Below are 22,704 nucleotides of genomic sequence, written 5' to 3' on the forward strand. Positions count from 1 at the left end.
CAATCAGGCTGCCAGATACAGTGTGGTCTAGAGCTCATCGTCTGCGCTCTCCACGGGAGGGAGGGAATTACAGGCATGAATTCGAAGCTCTGTCGCCATGTCTTTGGTGCCAAAACATATTTCCAAATGTTGAATTTTTACTCAAAAAAGACCAAGGTAAGCCGTCCTGGAATTATGGCAATTGTGCCGAATGTGAGGCCATCAGTAACCTTCTGAATGGAGAGACCAGTGTTAGTGAGGAAGCACAGCAGCTGAATACTGGCTTAGCGCCTAGTCTATTAAAATTGCGAAAACGCCAAGAAGATAAACTGAGAGGGCATCTGAATGAACTCAAGTTTAAGGTAAACCCAGAGGCCAGATTTTATAATCCAGAATAGCACAACAGTTCTACACTGTAACTCCCCAATCTCTTAGTAAGTCACTGATGGATTTTAAACTATTAATAATCGGCATTTTGATTTCAAGTGCTGTTTTGGGTTGTTTTTTTTTTCTATAAACCAACTACGTACATAAAAAAAATCAAACAATACAATGCAGATACCTTCTGAATGGGAGGATAACATCAGGGCAGATGGTGTATGCCTTCTAGTGTTCTTAAAATGTAAAATCAAATATCAATTTATGTATAAGCACACTGTTGTGATATTTGGTGATATTTGTATTTGCGCCCCAACAGGTGGCTGCCCTTTGCAGACAGCTTGTTCTACAAAGAGCAAGTTGATGGAGGCGTAAAAAGAATTTCCCCATGAGGGACAATAAAGGTTAAATTAATTATTAGGTGCCCCCTATAGTGGCTGCTTTAAAATCTGCAACCAGTTTGGTATATTGTAATGTTATCTCATGTTGGTTATTTGTGATCACATGGGTAAGGTTATAGCTCAGGCAGGACATTTTGTTGGAAGTTTTTGCATAGCAACGCACACTGTCTGATCCTTTGCATCCACCTGTGTTGAGACTTGGAGAAGCTTTGTTTGTAAGTTATATTCATCTGTCTTTTGCTAATGATTAAGAATTAATGTATATTTGTGATATTGTTTTATATTTGAGGAAATTTATGGATGATTATCCAAACCTTGTTTGATATGTGTAATGTGGCTGAGTATGTAGCATTAAGCGACTGTTACACTGTTAAGGGTTTATTTGACATTGAGATAATTTGCGTATTTACAGTTTCACAAGAAAGTGCTAGGAACAATGTAAGAAAGCTTTGATGAAGACTAACAAGTAAAACAGCCCTCAACTTTGCTTCAACGTCTGAGTCATCATTTAATCCTTGCAGTGGCCAGCACAACTGTTTAGCTATCTGTCACTTAATGCAAGCTATGCAAGCAGGAGACAGATTACATACAAAACATGTTTAATACTGTAATCTGTTTGAGAACATTTAGGTGTTTTTATCAGTTTAATGATGTTTCTGTGTTTGACACTATAAGGAGTTTCATCCCTGGTGATCTTTCTATGGGAAAAAAATATCAAAAGACAGTGTTTGTCAGATGTGACATTGTCCCATAAAGCATTAGCCTTGCACTCAACAAAATGGATTTTTCCCATTGAACAATAAACCAAAGGAACTCTGGCTGGACACTCCAGCTGGGGTTTTAATGAGGAACATCATGGTTCGGTTGTCTGATATTAATGTGGTCCAAGTAGCCAGTGACAAATTGAACTTTACTTTGTTGCTATGGATACAGTGTGACATAATCAGTACAGTCTTTACTTGGTGTCGAAGAAAAGGAAAACACCTTTTTTTGTTGTGCGTGAAAACAATCGTTTCTGTTCATGTAAACTCATAAAACGTATGTAACGTATCATACGACATTGTATTTTGCTAAAATACAGATATACAACATACAAACAAATACAATAGGTTGCGGATCTGAAAACCATTTGTTACTTAATACTTAGGCTATTCCATGCATGTTAATATCAATTCAAAAGTTCAAAAAAACAGACATGAACGTGGCAATATAACAGTTGTTATATTATAATTGTGTGTCAGATGTACAGTAACACTGTTATTCTTTTCCCAAAAAAAAAAATAAAAAATTGTTGCTCAATCTTTTTAAAATGTCTGGGTCTCATTTTAATCTATGGCTAAAATAGTGTTACACCACGTAGCACAGATGACACTTGTCTCCAAACTACTAAAAAACATGCTTGCTGCTGGGGTCAGTGCAAATGTAATGACAAAGGGGGTGTCGGATATATTTTTCATGTACTTGACGGGAGCCACAGAAATGCAAAATTAAGGGGGATGCCTTTTTTGGCACCCCGCTGCCAGAAAAGGCATCCTCTGTTAAAACCAGAAACCAAAACTACAAACACAGAGGGCAACAAAAGGTCACAAAACCCACAACAGGTGAGGCTTGGATTTGCCAGCCTCGAACCCATAGCCTGTGGCTCACAGACACTCAGCCCACTGAACAACGTGGCCGTCCGGAAGCAGGCAGAAACACGTGAGGGTAAAGGATACAATTACAGAGAGGAAAAGGCAGAATGGCCAGCAGTACCAGCAGACGAGGAAGAGGGCGGGGTCAGAATCAATTCAATTATAAAAAGTTTTATGCACATGTTGTTATAATGTCACATATTGTTATAATGTAAACTCTTTTTAAAATAAATCACTACCCATGTTTAACTTTGGACTGACGTCACGTCATCATTAAGGGAATCCGTTTTGCATCAGAGGTGGTCTGAAAGAGCAATAGTGTGACCCTGGGGATCAACATCTAACCCCAGATGAGCCAATCCAAGCTAAGGTGGCAATGCAGGTGTCATGCAGGGTTCCAACCCGCTACTGAGAAGCTGAGCCGATTCAGCTGGCACAATGAATGCACCTAATAGCTAACAAAAACAAGCAAATTACAATAAAAGTAGGCAAATATTGCTGTATGTATTTTAAGCTTATGTTGATATGCAATTATAATTTGAAATTGATTATAAGAATAATTTGAAAGGAAATCAATCATTACAATGTGACTGAGCCTGAAACAACTATATCTCTATATCTGTCTAAGGCTGAAATTTGGAAATCTCACATTTTTGAATATGCTTTAAATCTTTGTGGGAGCTTAATAAGAAGGTGGATTTCACTTGGTAGGATCATAACAACATCAGTGTTTGTGGTTGGCAAGAATAAATTGGCAGTGAGTGCAGCTCAACCACACAGGGACCACAATGGGCAAGGTGCACCAGAACCTAACCTCCAATGCATTGGCACTCAGAAGTAAAGAACATTACATCAGATTCATCTGCAAATACTGACATTTTGCAGGTGGTGTAAATACCAAGCTGCAGCTACATTACATGTATGTTACATTTTACATCTATATAATGTGCAGTTCACAAGCTTTTTATATATAAATTACTGCTGTTAGCAGGTTAAAATAAAATCATATATTTTGGACAGAATCCTTGATTTAAATGTAATTCTAAATCACAGCAATTTTGCTTCATGATTTATCCTGGATCTGATACATTAACTGCTTTCTTCAGTTTAGACCTGGTGCAACAGGTAAGTTCCTTTCTTTGGATATGATGCAGGATCTCATTCCTCCTGTTTGATTCACATAGTTCCACTATTTGTGTAGATTGTTCATAAATGTCATTGTTATTTTTCCCCTCAGACAAATAGACCATCTGGTGGTCAGACCTAAACGACTTCAGATGAGTCTTATCTACAACTCTTGCTTAAAATATGTCCGCATATGTTCCTTACTGACTATGAGTATTTATTAAAGTCAAGCACAGTATCTTCCCACAGTAGAGTACAACAGTAATATCACTCTGTAGGTGCTAGGCCAGAACATATTGTCACAACATAAATTGCATTAAATATTGTAAATAAAACTCATCTGGTGCCATTTCGGTCTGACCATCTGATGTTCTATTTTGTCTTGGAGAAAAAATGAAAATACCATTTATCTGCACCAATAGTTATCAGACGAGGTCCCTGTTTATATAACAGTACTACAGTACACCAGGGGCCTGAGGTTAAGCACCTTGCTGAAGGGTCCTGCAGCAGGATCCTTCCCGGGATTTGAGCTAACAGCCTTCTGGTTAGAAACACTTAGTGGCCCCTCCCTCACCACCCCAATGTATGAGATGTGTCTTTTTCTCTGAGGAATATCTCCGTTTGTTCCCAGGTGTTTTTTTACAGAAAGTGCTGAAGAGGAAGGGGGTGCTGGAGTTCAACATCATCCGGAACATGCTGGAGCTCGTTCACGGCCAGGCACTTGTCTGGTAACCAGGACTCCTTCACCGGAGCCTCACGACCCTTTTACAAAAATGACAAGCAATCTGTCCAGGCTAGTGAGACCAGTGATGGTCTTGTAGATAGACTGGTGTTTAGGTTCTTAATGACTAAAAGTAAGAATATTACTTTCGACAGGCTGGGGGTCCTATTTCTGCTGTTCTGGACACCACAATACCTCACGCGGCATCTTTTGATTAGTTTTATGGCCTCAGAGCACATTTTAAGTTAATTTCATAGTCATTGTTACAGATACAGCTCTGGTGCACTAGATTTTGTATTCTCCTTATACGACCATTCGGTAATAGTTTATATTGTTTATAAATAATCATTAATAATAATGGGTAATGCAATAGCAGGAACTTGCTCAATGGTATCTGTTGTGATGTGTTACATCTGATCAGGAGCTGATTCAGAAAAAGAAAAGAAAAGAAAGGAAAATGGATATGTAGTCAGAATAGTGCCATATATACTTGTATGTGTACTTTCCAATTTGCACCCGTAAAATGAAATTTGCTCGCACTGAACACAATTTTCATTCGCAAAATACTGAACAGAAATACGCGTCACGTGATCTGTACTTGTATATGAAGATTTGTGAATGAACGTGAAAAACATTTTGCAAATACTGACTCCATAAATGGAGCTCAGCATAGTTCATAGCACAATGTATCTGGAATCTCGGAAAAAGGGTAAAGAATTGTGCCTTTGCTGGTCACTGGGGCTGTACCATTGTAATTGTACCTTTTAAGGTATAGCAGTAGACTTTGATGCTGCTCTTTGATGATTTAGCTCGGCGGGTCGCCAGTTGGTGATGCTGTTATGACCAGGAAAAGCAGCTAGAATGACCATTATAAATTGGTATGACCAGCTAAACCATCAAAGGAAAGATGGTCAACTATCATAAATTGTTCAACCAGCTTAACCATATCTTATTGTAGTCAAGTTGTTTTTTTCAGCAGAGATATGTCTGGGATATATCAAACAGTAAAACTTAATTTTGTGAAAAGCTGATCAAGGTGGAATACGGTAAACAGTACCAGGTGTGTAAATAACACATTTCCCTATATCCTGTACCCTTTATTGTTTGTTTTAAAAAGAGTGAGAAGGAAGTGTAACAGTCTTTCAAGCTAGAAGGTCTAAGAGCTGTAAAGCACCAATGACATACTCGTAGGTTAAAAAAATGATGTGTCCTCTGCTTCCTGCTCCTAGAATATTTTCCAGGCTAACCAGGATGAGAGACATTTGGCCAATGCGTTTAATACATTTCTGGGAAACAAAAGTTGACTAGTATGGAAGCATATGTGTAGCAAAATTAAATTTGCAATGCAATATGCAAAAATGGCAATACAATATGCAAAAATGGCAATACAATATGCAAAATGACAATGCCAATATTCAAAATGGCAACGCAATATTCAAAATGGCAATGTAATTCTGTATTTAAATTTACATTTTCCATCACCTTCACGCGTGCAAAATTTGGTGCAGAATGAAATTGAAAATTAAATTATATTATTTACATTTGCCATTTCCAACAGTAGTCTTAAGTTGTAAAGTGCATACTATTTTAATGCTTTATAAGTAGCAAAATTAAAATGAAAATGTATAACCCAAATTGATTTGATATGTGTAACGTGTCCAAGCAGAAACAGTAGCAAAATTATCATTTAAATGTTATTTGTCCTAAATGCATTTAGACTAACAGTTAGGACACTTACGATTGCATTTTCATCATGACGCCGTGGGATATTTGGACCAAAATTCAATGCGGCTTTGAAAATGCATTCCGAGCTGACCACGCCCACCCTACGGCAAATTTTGAAAAAAAAAAACAAAACAAAACAATAGAAGCCCAATAGAAATCATCACAGAAATTCTAATGGTTTCCATTATAATATCATTATGAACCATTAACTTTTTCAAGTAAAACCATTACAAAATTACTTTTTGTAGTATGTTTTGGGCATTTTTCAAATAGGATTTAACACCAATAAAATCCAACACATACCAGTATACACCATTAAAACCAATGCAATTCCCATTATAACCATTAAATCCATTACTTATTTTCTATTGTGTTTTGGGCAGGGATCTATTGTTTTTTTTTTGTTTTTTTTTTCAAGCAGGGAAACATGCCTCTGTGAAGTTTCTTATTTACTCAAGTGATCTGAATTCCCTAGTTCAATTTTTATCAGATTATTAAAGTCAGCCTATGTGTTTCTATGATGCTTCAAAAACATTATTTCTCTGTTCACGCTCCACTTCATCTGCCAATGAATTCAACGATCTTATCAGATCTCCAGCCGCCATGTTTCAAACGATTTAAACGTAACACGCTTCCGCCAATCCCCGCCTTGACGCAATGATTGCTGTACGGTGGGCGTGGTCAGCTCGGAATGCATTTTCAAAGCCGCATTGAATTTTGCTACAAATATCCCACGGCGTCATGATGAAAATGCAATCGTAAGTGTCCTAACTGTTAGTCTAAATGCATTTAGGACAAATAACATTTAAAAAGTGATTTTACTTTCGGTGTTCGGTGTCAGGTTGATCATATCCACGTGGATCCCATCCATGTCATGAAATGTTACTCGATTTCTGATTGGCGGGGAAACAGGACATTCAGCCAATCGCCGAACAGAGCGCGCAGATTGAGCGCAACTGAAAATGGCGGACGGGAGCTCGAGTGCTGTGTTCAAAAAGGTTTGGTCATTTCTGCACGAAAACTGCGATTTATAAATGACTGTGTATTAAGTGGCTAACATCGCTTGAATGTGATTTAACGGTTAAACGTTATTCATTTTGATATGGGATTTTATTACTCCCATAGGCAATTACCTTGTAATTCGCTGTAAGTATGATGTCGGTTTATTAGCATAAGTGTCTTTTAGTGACAGTAAGACGCTTAAGCAGGGCTGCCAACTTTGGTTAGCTGGGTGACGTGAGATTATCAAATCGAGACAAGTGTACACGTATTTAACAGTTGTATTACCTTATAAATAGCCTGTAGGGTTTCCAAACTAACCTAACGCTTTTGATGTAGCTAATTATAGGTTTTTAATGGAATAATATAGATTTGCCTTAAGATTTCTTGCGTGACCGTGAGAGTCTGAAAGCGTGAGTGTCACGCCAGATGCGGGAGAGCTGGCAGCCCCGCTAAACTGTATGCTGCGTTTATTTTCAGGAGACGGTGGGCAAGCTTTTCTCATTTTTTTTCAAAGACGAAAAAACTAAAAGTAAGAAACATTTGGTGGATTCTTTCACTTTTTGCAACAATTTAAGCAAGCAGTGCGACGCAGTTACATACACGATAATTCTGTAACGTCAACTTTCATACGTATTTTGTCATTTTAAAGTAAGCGGTGATGCAGTTATTCTAATGACTGAGATGCTGAAGATATTTGTCGAAGGTAAGTATTGTTTTATAACTATCTCTGAGATTAATTTGATGCGTGGCTACCTGTCCGTTTTCTGTCATTGAAATACTTTTACTTATTTCAAACCCATATTTCATTGAAAATTAAACTGTGTTGTCAGGACCAGATATTTCTGTATTTTTATTAAGTATTTTAAACATTTTAGCTACATTTTAATACAATCTCTCAAAGCATTTAGTTAAAATTATTTATTTTCCTGTCCAGCAAAATACAAATTACAAAATACTCTAAAGTGAATAAATATATGCTTTAAATGCATTTAATTGAAATACTACCCATATCTGCCTGTCAGGAAATGCTTAGCACATACAATGCACCACTTCCTGACAGTACTGTTGTTTATGTTCTTTCAGCTTTTAGTCAAGCTTTCCGTCTCCTTTCTGTTCTTTGGTGTTTTTGCCTTGATTTTTACAAACCGAAAGTATAGCAGCTAGATTTGGGTTTTTCTTGCTAATTTTAATACAGCCAAGCACACAAGTCTATAGTGATGATTATCTAACTCGTTCCCTGGTAAAATGGCCGCCGCCTCATTTTCATGTTTTGCTACTTTGACAATGATGTCAGCTTAATACAACACATTAGCAAGGTGTTCATGTTGCGGTTTACTCTTGTCCTCCAGAGGCCGCCCGAAGATCAGTGAAGCAGGCAGATGCAGAAGATTGTGACCTGGTTGACATTGAGCACTTTGAGAAGATCTTACCACAACTGGTTAGTTTGCAAGGCCCTTTCGTGTAAGATACGCATTTCTCAGGGAGTTTATGCAGAGAAATGTATGCATTTCTTCTGTTAAATTTTATGTTTAATTAAATTCACCCTTTTCTCGCTTCCTCTGTAGCTCCTGGACTTCTAGTAACCTTTGCTTCCACATTCTTTGTGTGTCACATGACTGCTGGGGATGAGAGATTCCTTCACCTCAAGTGTTATCAGTTGAGTTGCCCTTGTTATCATTCACTGCAGTAAGAGTGCGGAGATCTGTCTCTTAACACCCATCATGAAGTGTATCAGCAGTGAAGGAACTAGAAATGCCACGAGACGACAGCGGAATTATGTTCCTTCATTTACAGGACAGATGTATCCTTCCAAAGACACCACCCTTTGGGTCGTGGGGACAGAAAAACAGCTTCATAAGAACCCAAATCCTACATCAGCTGGTTGCTTATTTTGGCCTCTTTTTTTTTTTTTGTGTGTGTGATAGATTCAACCCAGAGGTTTTCTCCCAAACAATGATTGTTTCCTAATTCAGTATTTTACAAATTTTAAAACGTCTTGGTATATGAATGACCTAAACTGCGACCTAAACTGCAAAATTACAACGTGTCTTGATAGTTTAGTCATTACTTTTTTCTGTGAGATGGGGTAAAAGGCCAATGGATTAAATGTTCTGCCACTATGTCTGACTTACAATTTAGCACCTAATTGTAGTCAGTTCTGAAAGTTTGATTTGCGTCTAGTAAGACATAAACTGTATTTGTATTCTTGTGTAATGTGGAAAATAAATATTTGCCTAGTCAAAATATGCATTGAATGTTTTCCTCTTGTAATTTTAATTTAATCTATTTTAATTGACGTTGTATTTTACGATACGCTCGAGTGTCAGAATTGGGCAGCTATCATGAATTAAGCTTTTTAAAAAATGACATTTGTCACTTGCATATTCATCTGAATTTCATTTAGATCTATAGAAATAAGCAAGGCTACGCATAGATTTTGAGGGGCAGGTGTTGGACCTCAGCTCCTGTACAGCTCATGCACAGATTTACGTTAAACATTTAAGTAAAATGGGCAGGTGCTCAGACACTTCAAGCCCCCCCAGCACGTAAATGACAAATTAGTAATAATGAGTTAAGTTTCAATTACTATATGTCAAAAAAAAAAAAAATCTTTTATAACGCTGCCTGGTTTAGTTTATACCTTTGGTTACTTCACGCAGAAAGATGGTGCACATGTGTGATGCGCACAATTAAAAATGATCAAAATGTGTGAATATTTCATGTCCATGATTTTAAAAATATACATCTATTTAAGATTCAACTTTATTGTCGTTGCACATGGCACATGCTGAAGTATTACGAAATGCAATTTTGCATCTAAACAGAAGTGCAAATAGTATAAGGTGCTTATGAGGTAGTATTTACACGAGGGGATATAAATAAATGATATAAGGTTATATAAATGTAAAATACAGACTGAAGAAAACAGCTGGCAAGGCAACATTTACAAATTATTGTAGTGTAAAGTAGGAAGATGTTGTTGAGACAATATTGACATGTGGGACTGTATAGGATGATGCAATAATGATAAGCTGATTTCAGGTGAAATCTATGGGAAAATGCTGTTAGATCTGTAGACAGACTAATTGGTTACAATCCTGTGTTCCTGGAGTTATGGGATGTCAAAGTGCCACACAGCCAGTTTCAGTAAAACGAAGTTATTTAATTGAAATACTACCCAGTGTTTAAACCCCAGCAACTTTTGCAATGATGTAAGTTTGATAAAAAACAATGGTGTTTTTTTCTGAGTGTGTGGATACCTAGTTACAATCCCGTATATAATGCAAAGTATTTTACAATTAATTTATATACACAATATAATTTCAGTCTTTTAACTATTTTACCACTAATGTTTCATTTGTTCCAATAGATAAATATTCCATGCTTCTCTTAATATTAAGTTCTAAACCTGGTGTGTTTTACTTTTTCCCCACTTACTTTTAAATATATGTGAAATGAAGAGCGCATCTGGACTTTTAAATTTAGGAAAGAAACACCGGAAATGACACACAGGAAGTCTAATTGTTGTTAGAAATCAGGACCGCCATTAGAGTAAGAGGGTTGCGGATAGGGTGCGTGAACGTTTTCTGAAGAAGTAAGACATTTCCTCCCACACTAGCAGGTAAGGAGACTTGTGTAAAGCCGTACTTGTGTATTTCGCTTGTCCAAGTTAGAGGTGAATTCGAGCAGAAGGTGAAAATTGACAGCGGCTGTGAAGAAATTTCTATTTGTGGGCCGTTTTGTTTGACGCGGTTATTACAGAACTTTTTTATGTTCAAGTTTCAAACAGTCTTTTCAACTAATGGTATGTTAGAAGTTCACAATCATGGTAAGTGAAGCGCCCGTGTTTTGGACGCCGCACGACGCGTTGGGGGGAAGCTTGCGCGTGCACTTCAGTGCTGCTCGCGTTAATAGTGCATTTGGCGGCAGACGGTCGCGGTCGGTGCGCGCATGCAGCGGTGACATTCCATCAGACCAGGAGAGAGCAGATGTACTGCAGCAATCAGAAATGCAAGCAGTGTAGTGAAACGGATAAACTGCTATGAACAATTTTAAAGTTATTAGTCAAGGCTTGACCGGTATTACGGTAATATGGCATACCGAGCTATATTGAAAACCTTACAACAACGACCAATTTTATCGTCAAGTTTAAGAAATTCCAGTATAGTGTTGCTTTTTAAAATATCGTATACCTCAGTATAATGTCTGGACAATATGAAAAACTAGATTTGCGATTACCTCCGACCCTCCTCATACAGCTGCTCACCATAACTACTATACCAACAACCAGTCTTCCTCTACTTTTTTAGTTTTAGACTGGTGATCTGTGAAAGTCGGCTTTACCACCTACTGGAAATGCCTAATCAGTTATCTTGCATATGCGGGGTGGATGCCACGGATGTGCTCTGTTTATGCTAGATGTAAAAACCTGGAGAATATTGCACAAAACACCTTAAGTTGTCCCATTAACTACAACATTTAAGGTTTAATTTCTCCCTAGCTGAGAGATTTCTTTGAAGATTGTTGTGCAGAATCCCTTAAGGCTGATTGATACTTCTGCATTAAGCATACGCTGTGACCTATGCAACTGGCCAACGCCATTGCATAGTATTTATACTTGTGCTCTGTCACATCTCCAGAACGGTAAGTGATACATAGTTTTGGATGTTGGTTTTATTTTCTTCCCACCCTGTATGATTTTTCTGTTTCAGTTGTGTGATTCAACAAAGACCTTTAACAAAGTACCCATTTATCTACTCCTTGTTGTTTAGACAAATTTGGAAGAATTTTGAGCAACTACAAAATAACTTTTTATGTGTTTTCCTACTAAATTCACTGCATGTAGTACTCCTTTAGTCTTGTTAAGTAGTGGGGGTAAATTAAATTGCTGCTGTCATCTTGAGTGTTTTGCAGACCAGTTGCTATGGTGCCTAGTGCATTAATTAATGCTAGATGTAAATGACACTTCAGTCAGCAGAATAAATGCACCTGGGATGTACAGTTTCTTTGCTCCCATAAAACAACAAATGCTACCAAGCGGACCAATCACAGTTCCCGCGGTCTGCGTCACTGCGATGTGTAAATTACCTTTTTGGGGTAGTGCCCATCAGGCTATGGTGTAGGACCCACGGCTGAGCCGTACTTATTGCAACGCAGAAGTATCAGTCAGCCTCTAAAAGGTGTCTTTAAGGAAATACCTTAAGGGATTTACTGCATCAAAAGAGATTTTACAGCTGTAATATTTTATGGTTTCTATATAGAAGAGGGGTGGCCAATCTTATCCAGAAAGGGCCGGTGTGTATGCAGGTTTTTGGGATAACCTTTAGGTCAGCTGTTCAAACCCAGGTGTGAGGACTCTTCAGTCAATCAGTCCTCTAATTAGGAATCTAATTAGGGAGTTGCCGCGAAAACCTGCATACACAGCGGCCTGTTGTGGATAAGATTGGCCGCCCCTGATATAGATCATTTGTTTACTTACACTAGTGCTTGCTTGCAATGCCTGTTATGACCTCAGACTTGGTCTATAGTGGGGGAAAAATGGAAGAAAAGAAGACAAACCAATTTGGTCAGTGGAGGAAAAGATTTTACTTTTGGAGGAATATGATAAAAGCGCGTACTAAAGTAAATTCACTTGCTGTTATGCTTCTCTGCATTTTTAGCAATTTTGTCTGGTTGTAATATGTCTTTTTAATGTATTGATCTGTATGTATACCCAATATTTCAATTAAACCCACACGTATAAAATAATTTGACAGCTGTGATTTCTAAATGTGTCTGTCATGTTTACCACCTCTTATTTTATGGGTGGCATTTAGCCAAGTGGTTAGGAATCTGTAAATGTTTGATTACTGTTGTCTTTGACTTATTTAATAGGCACATACCTGGACACTAATGATATCTTTATGCTTTTTTTCCATAGGACATCGAGCTAGCAGATTTGGCATGTTTTTCAGTGTTACACCAACTATATGAAGCTGAACTTGGTTAACTGGATTTGACACCAAACCTGCACAAGGGAATCTACATAGTGTATAACTCTCTGTACCATTAGAAATTAGTTAGCATGTTGAAGTCTCCTGCTTCAGAATCACAAAATCAAAGGCTTCAAACAATGCAATTTTAAGTCAGTGAAACTACATCAAATACAAGTCATATAGTTGTATATACACTATATGGACAAAAGTATTGGGACACACCTTTCATTCATTGAATTCAGGTGTTTCATTCAGACTTGCCACAGGTGTATAAAATCAATCACCTAGCCCTGCAGTCAGTCAGGTTTACAAATTTGTGAAAGAATGGGTCGTTCTGAAGAGCTCAGTGAGTTCGAGCGAGGTACAGTCATAGGATGCCACCTGTGCAAGAAGTCAGTTCGTGAAATTTCTTCCCTGCTAGATATTCCACGGTCAACTGTAAGTAATATTATTGCAAAGTGGAAACGATTAGGAACAACGGAAACTCAGCCACGAAGTGGCAGACCACGTAAAGTAACAGCTCGGGGTCGCCCAGTGCTGAGCCGCATAGTGAGTAAAAGTCACCAACGCTCTGTTGACTCAATAACTGCAGAGTTCCAAACCTCCTCTGGCATTAACCTCAGCACAAGAACTGTGCGCCGGGAGCTTCATGGAATGGGCTTCCATGACCGAGAAGCTGTATGCAAACCTCACATCACCAAGCGCAACGCCAAGAGTCCAGGGCTGCCACGAGTCGTCGACGTAGGCGAAGGCGTCAATGCTGGAAGTGTTAGTAATCTGTATAAATTAAGCGTATCCTTATGTTTAATAAACGTTGGACTTTAAACTGCAAAAAGTGCTGCCACACCACAGATGTCTTTCTACATCGTTTATCCACAATATCTTCTCTTTTAGAAAATGTGCTGGTTGAGCTGTCCCTTTCTTCACCCGTGCTTTAGTGCTTCCATGATATACCGAAACAGTAGCATGGGCTATGCTCCAATAACCAAATTTAATAAATGTAAGAATATGGAGTATAACCTGATATTGTACAGCCCAACTAGATGTTTTCATTAATAAAAAAAAGTATAAAAATGAGGATAATGGTTGTGATGATCAAGTGTTTTTCTTGCAGCCTGAAGAGGAGTATGTGAAACTACTGGATGACATGGGCCTTGCAAGGACGGAAAAAAGTACAGAGGAGGTCATAGAGAACAAGGACAAGGATTTAACAGAATTGTTGGATTTCGCTGAATGATTCTAGGTCTTGAGGATCTATACATGCTGTTTCACGGGAAACAGTGTAAAGTCAGATCATTCATAATTGAAGGAAATGTATGTCTGAGAAGAGCACCTGTTTCCCCTCATTCTGAATGTTAATTCAGAGGGATTTGTGGATTTTTTTTGTATTAAACTACAACTAGCTGGCTGGATTTGTCACCCCTTTACCAATATAACTGCAGGTCAGGGTCATGTGGACTATTTGGTTCAAAAATAGGCTGAAACATAAAACATTTCTTGTGTTTTTTTTGAGCAGAGCTATAATGTTCGTAATGTATACTAAATTCCAAGGTTCAGATAGAGACCAGAAGGTGTGGGTGTGGTTTGATACATGGATAAATGACCTGGATGTCTTTTGCTTGGTTTTTGAGAGTGACCATGCATTATAATAACACATCATTTCTGCCAGCCCATACCTGCATGTCTTAAAAAATGGCAGCAATAAGTGGAAATAAGATGTATGATATGTATTTCAGCTATTTTTTTTAAACAGTTATATACTATTGTAACTAAATTGTTCAGGTTATCATTCACTGACTTCCTTGATTTCATTCAGGATCAAGTGTCTTTATATTAAATTTACACTGAATAAAATCCTGTATTCCTGGAGTTATGGGATGTCAAAGTGCCCCACAGCCAGTTTCAGTAAAGTGAAGTTATGGGTATACAGGCAGTGTTTAAGCCGCAGCAACCTTTGCAATGCTGTAAATCTGATAAAAACAATGGAGTTTTCTGTATTTTTTTCTGAGTGTGCGGATACCTAGTAACTCCTATATATAATGCAAAATATTTTATATACACAATTTATATACACCGTATAAAATCAATCTTTTAACTATTTTACCACTAATACTTCATTTGTTCCAATAAAGAAATATTCCATGCTTCTCATAATATTTAGTTCTAAACGTGGTGTATTTTTCTTTTTCTCCGCATGCCTTGAAAGACGTAAAATGAAGAGTGCATCTGGACTTTTAAATTTCGGAAAGAAACACCGGAAATGACACACAGGAAGTCTAATTGTTGTTAGAATATCGAAACATCACAGATCCAGGACCGCCATTAGAGGGTTGCGGATAGGGTGTGTGAATGTTTGCTGAAGAAGTAAGACATTTCCTCCCACACTGGCAGGTAAGGAGACTTGTGTATTTCGTTTGTCCAAGTTAGAGGTGAATTCGAGTAGAAGGTGAAAATTGACAGCTGCTGTGAAGACTTGAAAATGTGTAAAATTCGATTTGTGGGCCATCTTGTTCGATGCGGTTATTACAGAACTTTTTTATGCTTAAGTTGCTTGTTAAAACGTGTTATTTTCTTTGCATAACCTGGCCTCACGGTGCACCTAAAGTGAGCCCCAACTTCCCATGTGTTTCGAATGGAATGATGTGGATTTATTCGTTTTTGTGGGACTGTTGCACGCTGGGCGAAGCTAATTTTTCTCTCCATTCAACTCGTGGGAACCAGCCTCCACAGTGGTTGTCCTGAATTGGAGCAATAAGCATACAGATCTCTCAATGACAATGGAATCCTAGTCGCCTTTTCTCTCTCTTGAGTGGATATTTTGGAACTGTGTGGTTTCCCTCCAACATTTTTCATTTTGATGTTACTTCTGTTGTTGATTAGAACTCTTAGTTTTTCTTGCTGTCATTAAGTTTTTCTGCAATTTTAGCAATTTTGTCTGTGGTTGTAATGTGACTTTTTAATGTATTGATGTGTATGTATAACCATTATTTCAATTAAAATTATTTTATACATTTAGGTTTGTGACAGCTGTGATTTCTAAATGTCTGTCATGTTTACCACCTCTTATTTTATGGATGGCATTTAGCCAAGTGGTTAGGAATCTGTAAATGTTTGATTACTGTTATATCTTTGATTTATTTAATAGGCACATACCTGGACACTAATGATATCTTTATGCTTTTTTTCCATAGGACATCAAGCTAGCAGATTTGCCACGTTTTTCAGTGTTACACCAACTATATGAAGCTGAACTTGGTTAACTGGATTTGACAGCAAACCTGCACAAGGGAATCTACATAGTGTATAACTCTCTGTACCATTAGAAATGTATGCATTTTAAATTCATTTTTTTTTTTTTTGCTTCAGAATCATAAAAGCAAAGCCTTCAAACCAAGCCACTTTGAGTCACCTACATCAAATACAAGTTATACAGTTGTACATGCACTATATGGACAAAAGTATTGGGACACACCTCTTAATCACTGAATTCAGTTGTTTTCATTCAGACTCATTGCCACAGGTGTAGAAAATCAAGCATCTAGCCCTTTACAAGGTTTACAATCATTTGTGGAAAGAATGGGTCGTTCTAAAGAGCTCAGTGAATTCAAGCGAGGTACTGTTATAGGATGCCACCTTTGCAAGAAGTCAGTTCGTGAAATTTCTTCCCTGCTAGATATTCCACGGTCAACTGTAAGTTATATTATTGCAAAGTGGAAACGATTAGGAACAACAGAAACTCAGCCACGAAGTGGCAGACCACGTAAAGTAACAGCTCGGGGTCGCCGAGTGCTGAGCCGCATAGTGAGTAAAAGTCGCCAACGCTCTGTTGACTCGATAACTGCAGAGTTCCAAACCTCCTCTGGCATTAATCTCAGCACCAAAACTGTGCGCCGGGAGCTTCATGGAATGGGCTTCCATGGCCAAGTAGCAGCATGCAAACCTCACATCACCAAACACCATGCCTAGCATCCGGGGCTGCTACGATTAGGCATTGTAGTCGGGTTTCAGCGTCAACGTTAATATTTTAAATCAATGCACATTTTTTTTTTGGATTATTCTAATGAAGTTACCTTTTTGGTTTCCAAAACATTTCATTATAACCAATGCGTTCTTTCGATATCACTACATAATTATGGGTGTACTTCAAATTATCACAAAACAAAAAGGTGATTTGTACCATTGTTGCACGAGATGCTGGTACTGAAAAGGTACTGCATTCTTGAAAGCTGTTCAGTATTGGTATATTTACTACTGGTACTAATTACACTATTACAGACATTACTGTTGCTGTATATCACTCACGCTAACCATCAGATCAGAACCATGGTCTCAATACACCCAAACCACGGCCGAAACTGTTATACCCTATGTCAGAATTGCATGTATCGTGCTATATAGCATATAGTTCAAGCAAACTATCAAATTGGATTTATCCGCTCTGAATGCTCTGCATAAACAGCGTGACACTATCGAAATGTGAGCTAGTTAAATATGATCTCCCTTTATATAAGGGATCTAATGGCAAGATCTTAAAAAAGTTCCAACAGGCCACAGTAACCTCATCAGACCAGAATCTACAGGTTATTATGCTTTGCTGTATTTTAAGCAATTAAATAATCAAGCATTATGTGCCTGCTTGGGATTTTTTTTTATGTTAACTGAGCAGATGAAAGGAAGAAAGCAGAAGAAACTTGTGTAAGCTTTATGGGTGCTTATCTTTTATCCGTTCACTTTTGTTTTACAATACAGAATAATGGTGACGCATTCGGTCGTGGCAGAAATACGGTTTGCAGTTTTGTATGCTGGTGTGTGTATTTTATTATTATTTTTTTTATTTTATTCATCAGTGCCAGAGGTGGAAAGTTCAGGTTCAGAAGTTACAAATCCAGACCAAGAATTTGTTTCAACCAACCAGTTGAGAATAAACAGAGTGCTCAAATGGTTGGTTGAAACAAAATCTTGGTCTGGATTTATAACTTCTGGACCTGAACTTTACACTTCTGATCAGCGCCCTCTCAAAATCAATATAATAAGTTACATCCATACTGATCTCCCTCCCCCCCCCCGTAGCCCCCAATACTCTCCTTACACACAGTGCTCCACCCCCTTGTGTGCATTTTTAAATAACAGCAAGGCAGAGGTGCACATTAATTGGAAATGCATATACCCTATATGAATTTTATAGAACGTATGGATGATGTCCTTGTTGCACTGTCACTGCACACCACCCCATTGTGTGTGTGGAGTCTGCATGTACCACATAGGTGTGTGTGGCTTATCCGTAGATACTCCGCTGTCTTTCCACTGTACAGAAACATGCAGTGTAAGTGAGTGCCTACATTGACCATATGTGTGAGTGAGTGTGCACCCTGCAATGGTTCCTTGGTTCCTGCCTTGCACCAGTTGTAATGTTAATATTGTGTTGTATTATATACACACACAGATATACACAATTACTCGATTAATCATCAGATTAGTCATTAGATCATTGATATAATCGCTAGTGACAGTCCTTAAAGCATCAGATGGAACGGTGTAGAGGTTGCCGTCACTGGACTCTGGAGCAGTGAAAATGTTCCGTGGAGTGACAAATCACGCTTCTCTGTGCTGAAAGGCTGACAAATCTGGGTTTGCCTGATGCCAGGAGAACCTTACCTGCCTGACTGCATTATGCCAACTGTAAAGTTTGGTGGAGGAGGGATAATGGTATGGGGTTGTTTTTCAGGGGTTGTGCTAGACCCCTTAGTTCTAGGGAAGGGAACTCTTAATGCTTCAGCATACCAAGACATTTTGGACAATTCTATGCTTCCAACCTTGTGAGAATGGTCTGGGGAAGGCCCTTTTCTGTTCCAGCATGACTGTATCCCAGTACACAAAGCAAAGTCCATAAAGACATGGTTGGGTGAGTTTGGTGTGGAAGAATTTGACAGGGCTGTGTGCAGACCAGACCTCAACCCTATCGAACACCTTTGGGATGAACTAGAATGGAGATTGTGAGCCAGGTCTTCACATTCAACATCAGTGCCTGACCCCACAAATGCTCTTCTGGATGAATGGACAAAAATCCCCACAGACACACTCCAAAATCTTGTGGAAAGCCTCCCCAGAAGAGTGGCAGCTGTTATAGCTGCAAAGGGGGGACCAGCTCCATACTGATGCCTATGGATTTAGAATGTGATGTCATAGAAGTTCCTCTGGGTGTAATAGCCAGGTGTCCCAGTACTTTTGTCCATATAGTGTATTATACATGGTGTGTGTATATATATATATTATAGACAATTGTATTTTTTAGCTTTAATACCCTGTACATGCCATTTGAAATGAGAACTGCTTGCCCGACAATAAATGGAAATTCATCTTACTTCAATCCCAATAAAAGGTGAGTTAAAACATAGTTTTACCAGTAATACTGTGGTCATCCTAAGCGGTTTATAATGGGGATACTTCTTACTTCCTGCTGTTGCTTGAAATCCTGATGGTTCTGAATGGTCTCGGCAAGGTGGTGACGTGAAATCATGCATGAATTTTGTACATTTGTCCCTCTTCCTGCTGCTTATCCTGATCAGGGTGGGAGGGGAATGTCAGATAGCACCGGGCACAAGGCTGGGCTGTATGCTAGACTTGCTGCCACACTATCACTGGGTGCACAGTCTTACATAATATGCCCATAAATTGTTTGGTCCCTGATGGCGATAATAGTGCTGCATTCTTTTTTTTAACTTCGTATTTATATATCTAATAACTTATGAGATGTTATATAGGTGTGCTGACTACAAGCGTATAATCATTTTCATATTTTAATTTCAGGCAAAACACACAAGAATGACAGCATGATGATCAAAATGGATGGAAGAGTTCTGCAAGCAGAGTAAGTCTAAGGAATCCACTGGCAAAGTCCTGCACCAGCGTAGCTGCAGCAAAATGATGATTGAACAGCAAAGTAATTCATGCAACACAGTGCCGGCTCTTCACACTTGCAGGAGAGAACCCTTCATGTGCAGGTTTACTGACGAATCCTGTACACAGTGCCTTGTTTTGTAAAGTATTTGAGCTGCCTTTCAATACCCAGCGCATGTCTGCACTGTGTTGCATGAATTATTTTGCTGTTCAATCATCATTTTGCTGCAGCTACGCTGGTGCAAGTCTTTGCAAGTGTGTTTCTTAGAGTAAGAAAAAAGTAAAATGGAAACTGTCGCTAATCTGTTGTTTGTAAACATGTCAGCTAATTTTTCTCCTTGCATAGGGTCAGATGTGAAATTGGGTGGGACTTGGCATGTGCTGTCGCTCCACTCGTTTTAACCTAATATTTAATTACTTAAACTAGACTAAACTAATGATTGACAGCTCATCTTACTTCTCAGCTAATTTGGGTTTCGAGGCCTTACTTCTCCCTTCACTGACGAGGCTTCTGTTTACAGACAGAGACTCAAAGGAGCTTCCTAAGCTGGTGAAGAAATACAACGGGTTTGAAATCAATCTAAAGGAACCAAAAGGCTATGCAGTCAGAATCACAGACCTGGATGGAACCGTCTACTGGGGAAGAGATGAGATGCTGGAGAGCTGGAGTCACCTGTACCTTAATGAGTCAACGGAGATGGTCGTCATTGGTGCCATCGATAACTTCCCGTCCTTGGCAGAAGGGCTGCAGCTCATCGTGCTGGTAGACAGCCTGGGCAAAGTCTACTTCTATGAGAACGAGGTCCTGCATCTTAGGGGCAGTTTATGCTCCACGTTACGAGGCGTGCCATTAGGCGTGCTGTTGCTACACAAGTAGTGTTGCTGCTCATACTTGTATGTGTAGTTTATGTCAATTTGTTATGTCCAGCAGAGGGCAGTGTGAGAACCATAAGAACATAAGAAATTTACAAACGAGAGGAGGCCATTCGGCCCATCAAGCTCGTTTGGGAAGAACTTAACTAATAGCTCAGAGTTGATAAAATCTTATCTAGATCTGATTTAAAGGAAACCATCTTGGTTGGCTGCTTTGTTTCTGGTCTTTACTTGTTTGTATGAAGTTTGGCATGAAATGTTTTACATTCACTGCCTCCACAGCAAGTTGCTGATTCTGTGATACTGCTGTGACATTCTCTGTATCCTACCCGCTGCTCCACGTCATATTGGTACTTGGCTCGGCCACATATCACTTTACCACCCCATGGTGAATGTCATTACATGTTGTTGGATGTCTTGTAGTAGGTAGTATTTCATATTTAGTATTACAGCTGCATGATTTTGGGAGAAAAGTCAGATTTTTTTTGTGATTAAACACTGCAATATTTATAAAGCAAAAAGGAGTTCAAAATAAATGAATTTCTCACAAACAGGTTTATGAGTGATTTTATTTAGTGGAATTCATGCCTCCTCGAAATGCAAACACGGCTTCGGGATGCACGGAAACACAATCGACGTGACATATTGTTTTACAGCTTTGCTCTTTACTCTTTGCATTAGCTCGTGAATATAGAGCCCCAAGCGAAGTTCTCAGCAACTCCTGGTCACATGGGCATTGTCAGGCATCACAGTGAGAAACCCCCCCTCCCCCCCAGGGTTGTAGTCCAACAACGGCCTTATTGCACCTGAGGCCCGACGGGTCACCGTGGAAGCAGAAGTCCAGAACAGGCGGGGGGGTCATATTATATCAATACACATTAAAAAATGATATTTTCAAGATATATTTGTCTCAGTTGCCAGATGACACTACACTTTTTTTGAAGAATGGTAATGAGGTTATTAAGTGATTGGTTGTATGGAGACATTTTCCATGGTGTCTGGATTAAAAATGAAAGTGGCCAAAACTGTATTATTACCACTTAAGGACTGTAATGTAGTAGAATTATATGGCATCTCTGTTAAAACTTCCATTACTTATATATGTGCTATTATACATAAGGGTGAAAAACAATGTACCTCCTTGAATTTTAACCCTATTATTAATAGAGTTAAAAAGAGATTTAACATGTGGCTGCTGAGAGATCTGTCCAAACCGTAATGGTAAGGTTCTCTTGTCCAAAGCCGAAGGGAAATCAAAGTCAGTTTATTTGTCCCTAGCTTTGGATAGGTGCAGGAGTAGGATAAGATGATTTTCAATTTTATATGGCAGAATAAGCCCAACTATATGAAAAAAGATGTTTTGTGTAATACCAGGAGGTATGATGGCGTAGAACTGTTAACTTATGAAACTTATTAAATAGGACCTTTAAAATAAATTGGCTTATTAAATTCATATAAGAAAGTGATCTGTGGCGTCCATTCCCAAAATATTTATTTATTTTAATGGGAGGGACAGAGACTACAAACTTGAAAAATTCCCAGTTAAACTGGCTAACTTTCATAAACAGGCTTATAGTTGGCTTGGACATTAGCTTTCAAACACTTTTATCTAACTCTTTTCCTAACTTGTGTTTTATATGGAATAGTAATTCTATATAAAAACAAATCTCTCTTTTTGGAAAGATGGTTTGATAACAATATTCTTCTGGTCAGACGATGGGCATCTACTACTTCATGACGAATTTTTGATCAGGTTTAGATTTTCAGTTCCTCCCAAGGAATGCGCAGTTGTGTTGGATGCTATACCGCAAGATTTTTTTTATACAGCTGTTAAGGCTGCAATGCAATGTATGTGTACTGACTGCGATCTTGTACATCCATGGGGGTGGGTGGGGGGTGTATTCATAAGTATAGGTGTTCGGAAAAGGATATGTTCTAATACATATGTTAGGAATATTATTACGAAGTGCACTTTTCCACACAGAAGATTATTTTGG

At 38.5% G+C, this 22,704-nt stretch overlaps 1 protein-coding gene and 1 long non-coding RNA gene across 4 annotated transcripts; both read left to right on the top strand.

The window, feature by feature from the left end:
- Window positions 1-6,703: 6,703 nt before the first annotated feature.
- LOC140581619 (centromere protein X-like) lies at window positions 6,704-9,208 on the top strand. 3 transcript variants are annotated; one of them, XM_072704870.1, is made up of 6 exons: window positions 6,704-6,718; window positions 6,873-6,958; window positions 7,440-7,491; window positions 7,612-7,665; window positions 8,312-8,400; window positions 8,528-9,208. In XM_072704870.1, the coding sequence occupies exons 2-6, from the start codon at window positions 6,923-6,925 to the stop codon at window positions 8,540-8,542; spliced, it is 246 nt and encodes an 81-aa protein (XP_072560971.1). In that variant the 5' UTR covers window positions 6,704-6,718; window positions 6,873-6,922; the 3' UTR covers window positions 8,543-9,208. The 3 variants fall into 3 exon arrangements, 2 of the variants coding, with proteins under 2 accessions (XP_072560971.1, XP_072560970.1); XR_011984718.1 differs by lacking the exon at window positions 6,704-6,718 and having other exon boundaries at window positions 6,855-6,958; window positions 8,528-8,618; window positions 8,757-9,208; XM_072704869.1 differs by lacking the exon at window positions 6,704-6,718 and having other exon boundaries at window positions 6,855-6,958.
- A 1,272-nt stretch (window positions 9,209-10,480) lies between these two features.
- LOC111836809 (uncharacterized) lies at window positions 10,481-15,949 on the top strand. The gene is made up of 4 exons (XR_002836497.2): window positions 10,481-10,584; window positions 12,883-13,705; window positions 14,052-15,328; window positions 15,543-15,949. It is a non-coding gene; the product is annotated as an uncharacterized lncRNA (long non-coding RNA).
- The last annotated feature ends 6,755 nt before the right edge of the window (window positions 15,950-22,704 follow it).

Source organism: Paramormyrops kingsleyae, chromosome 22 (assembly GCF_048594095.1).
Source record: "Paramormyrops kingsleyae isolate MSU_618 chromosome 22, PKINGS_0.4, whole genome shotgun sequence".
Taxonomy (NCBI): domain Eukaryota; kingdom Metazoa; phylum Chordata; class Actinopteri; order Osteoglossiformes; family Mormyridae; genus Paramormyrops; species Paramormyrops kingsleyae.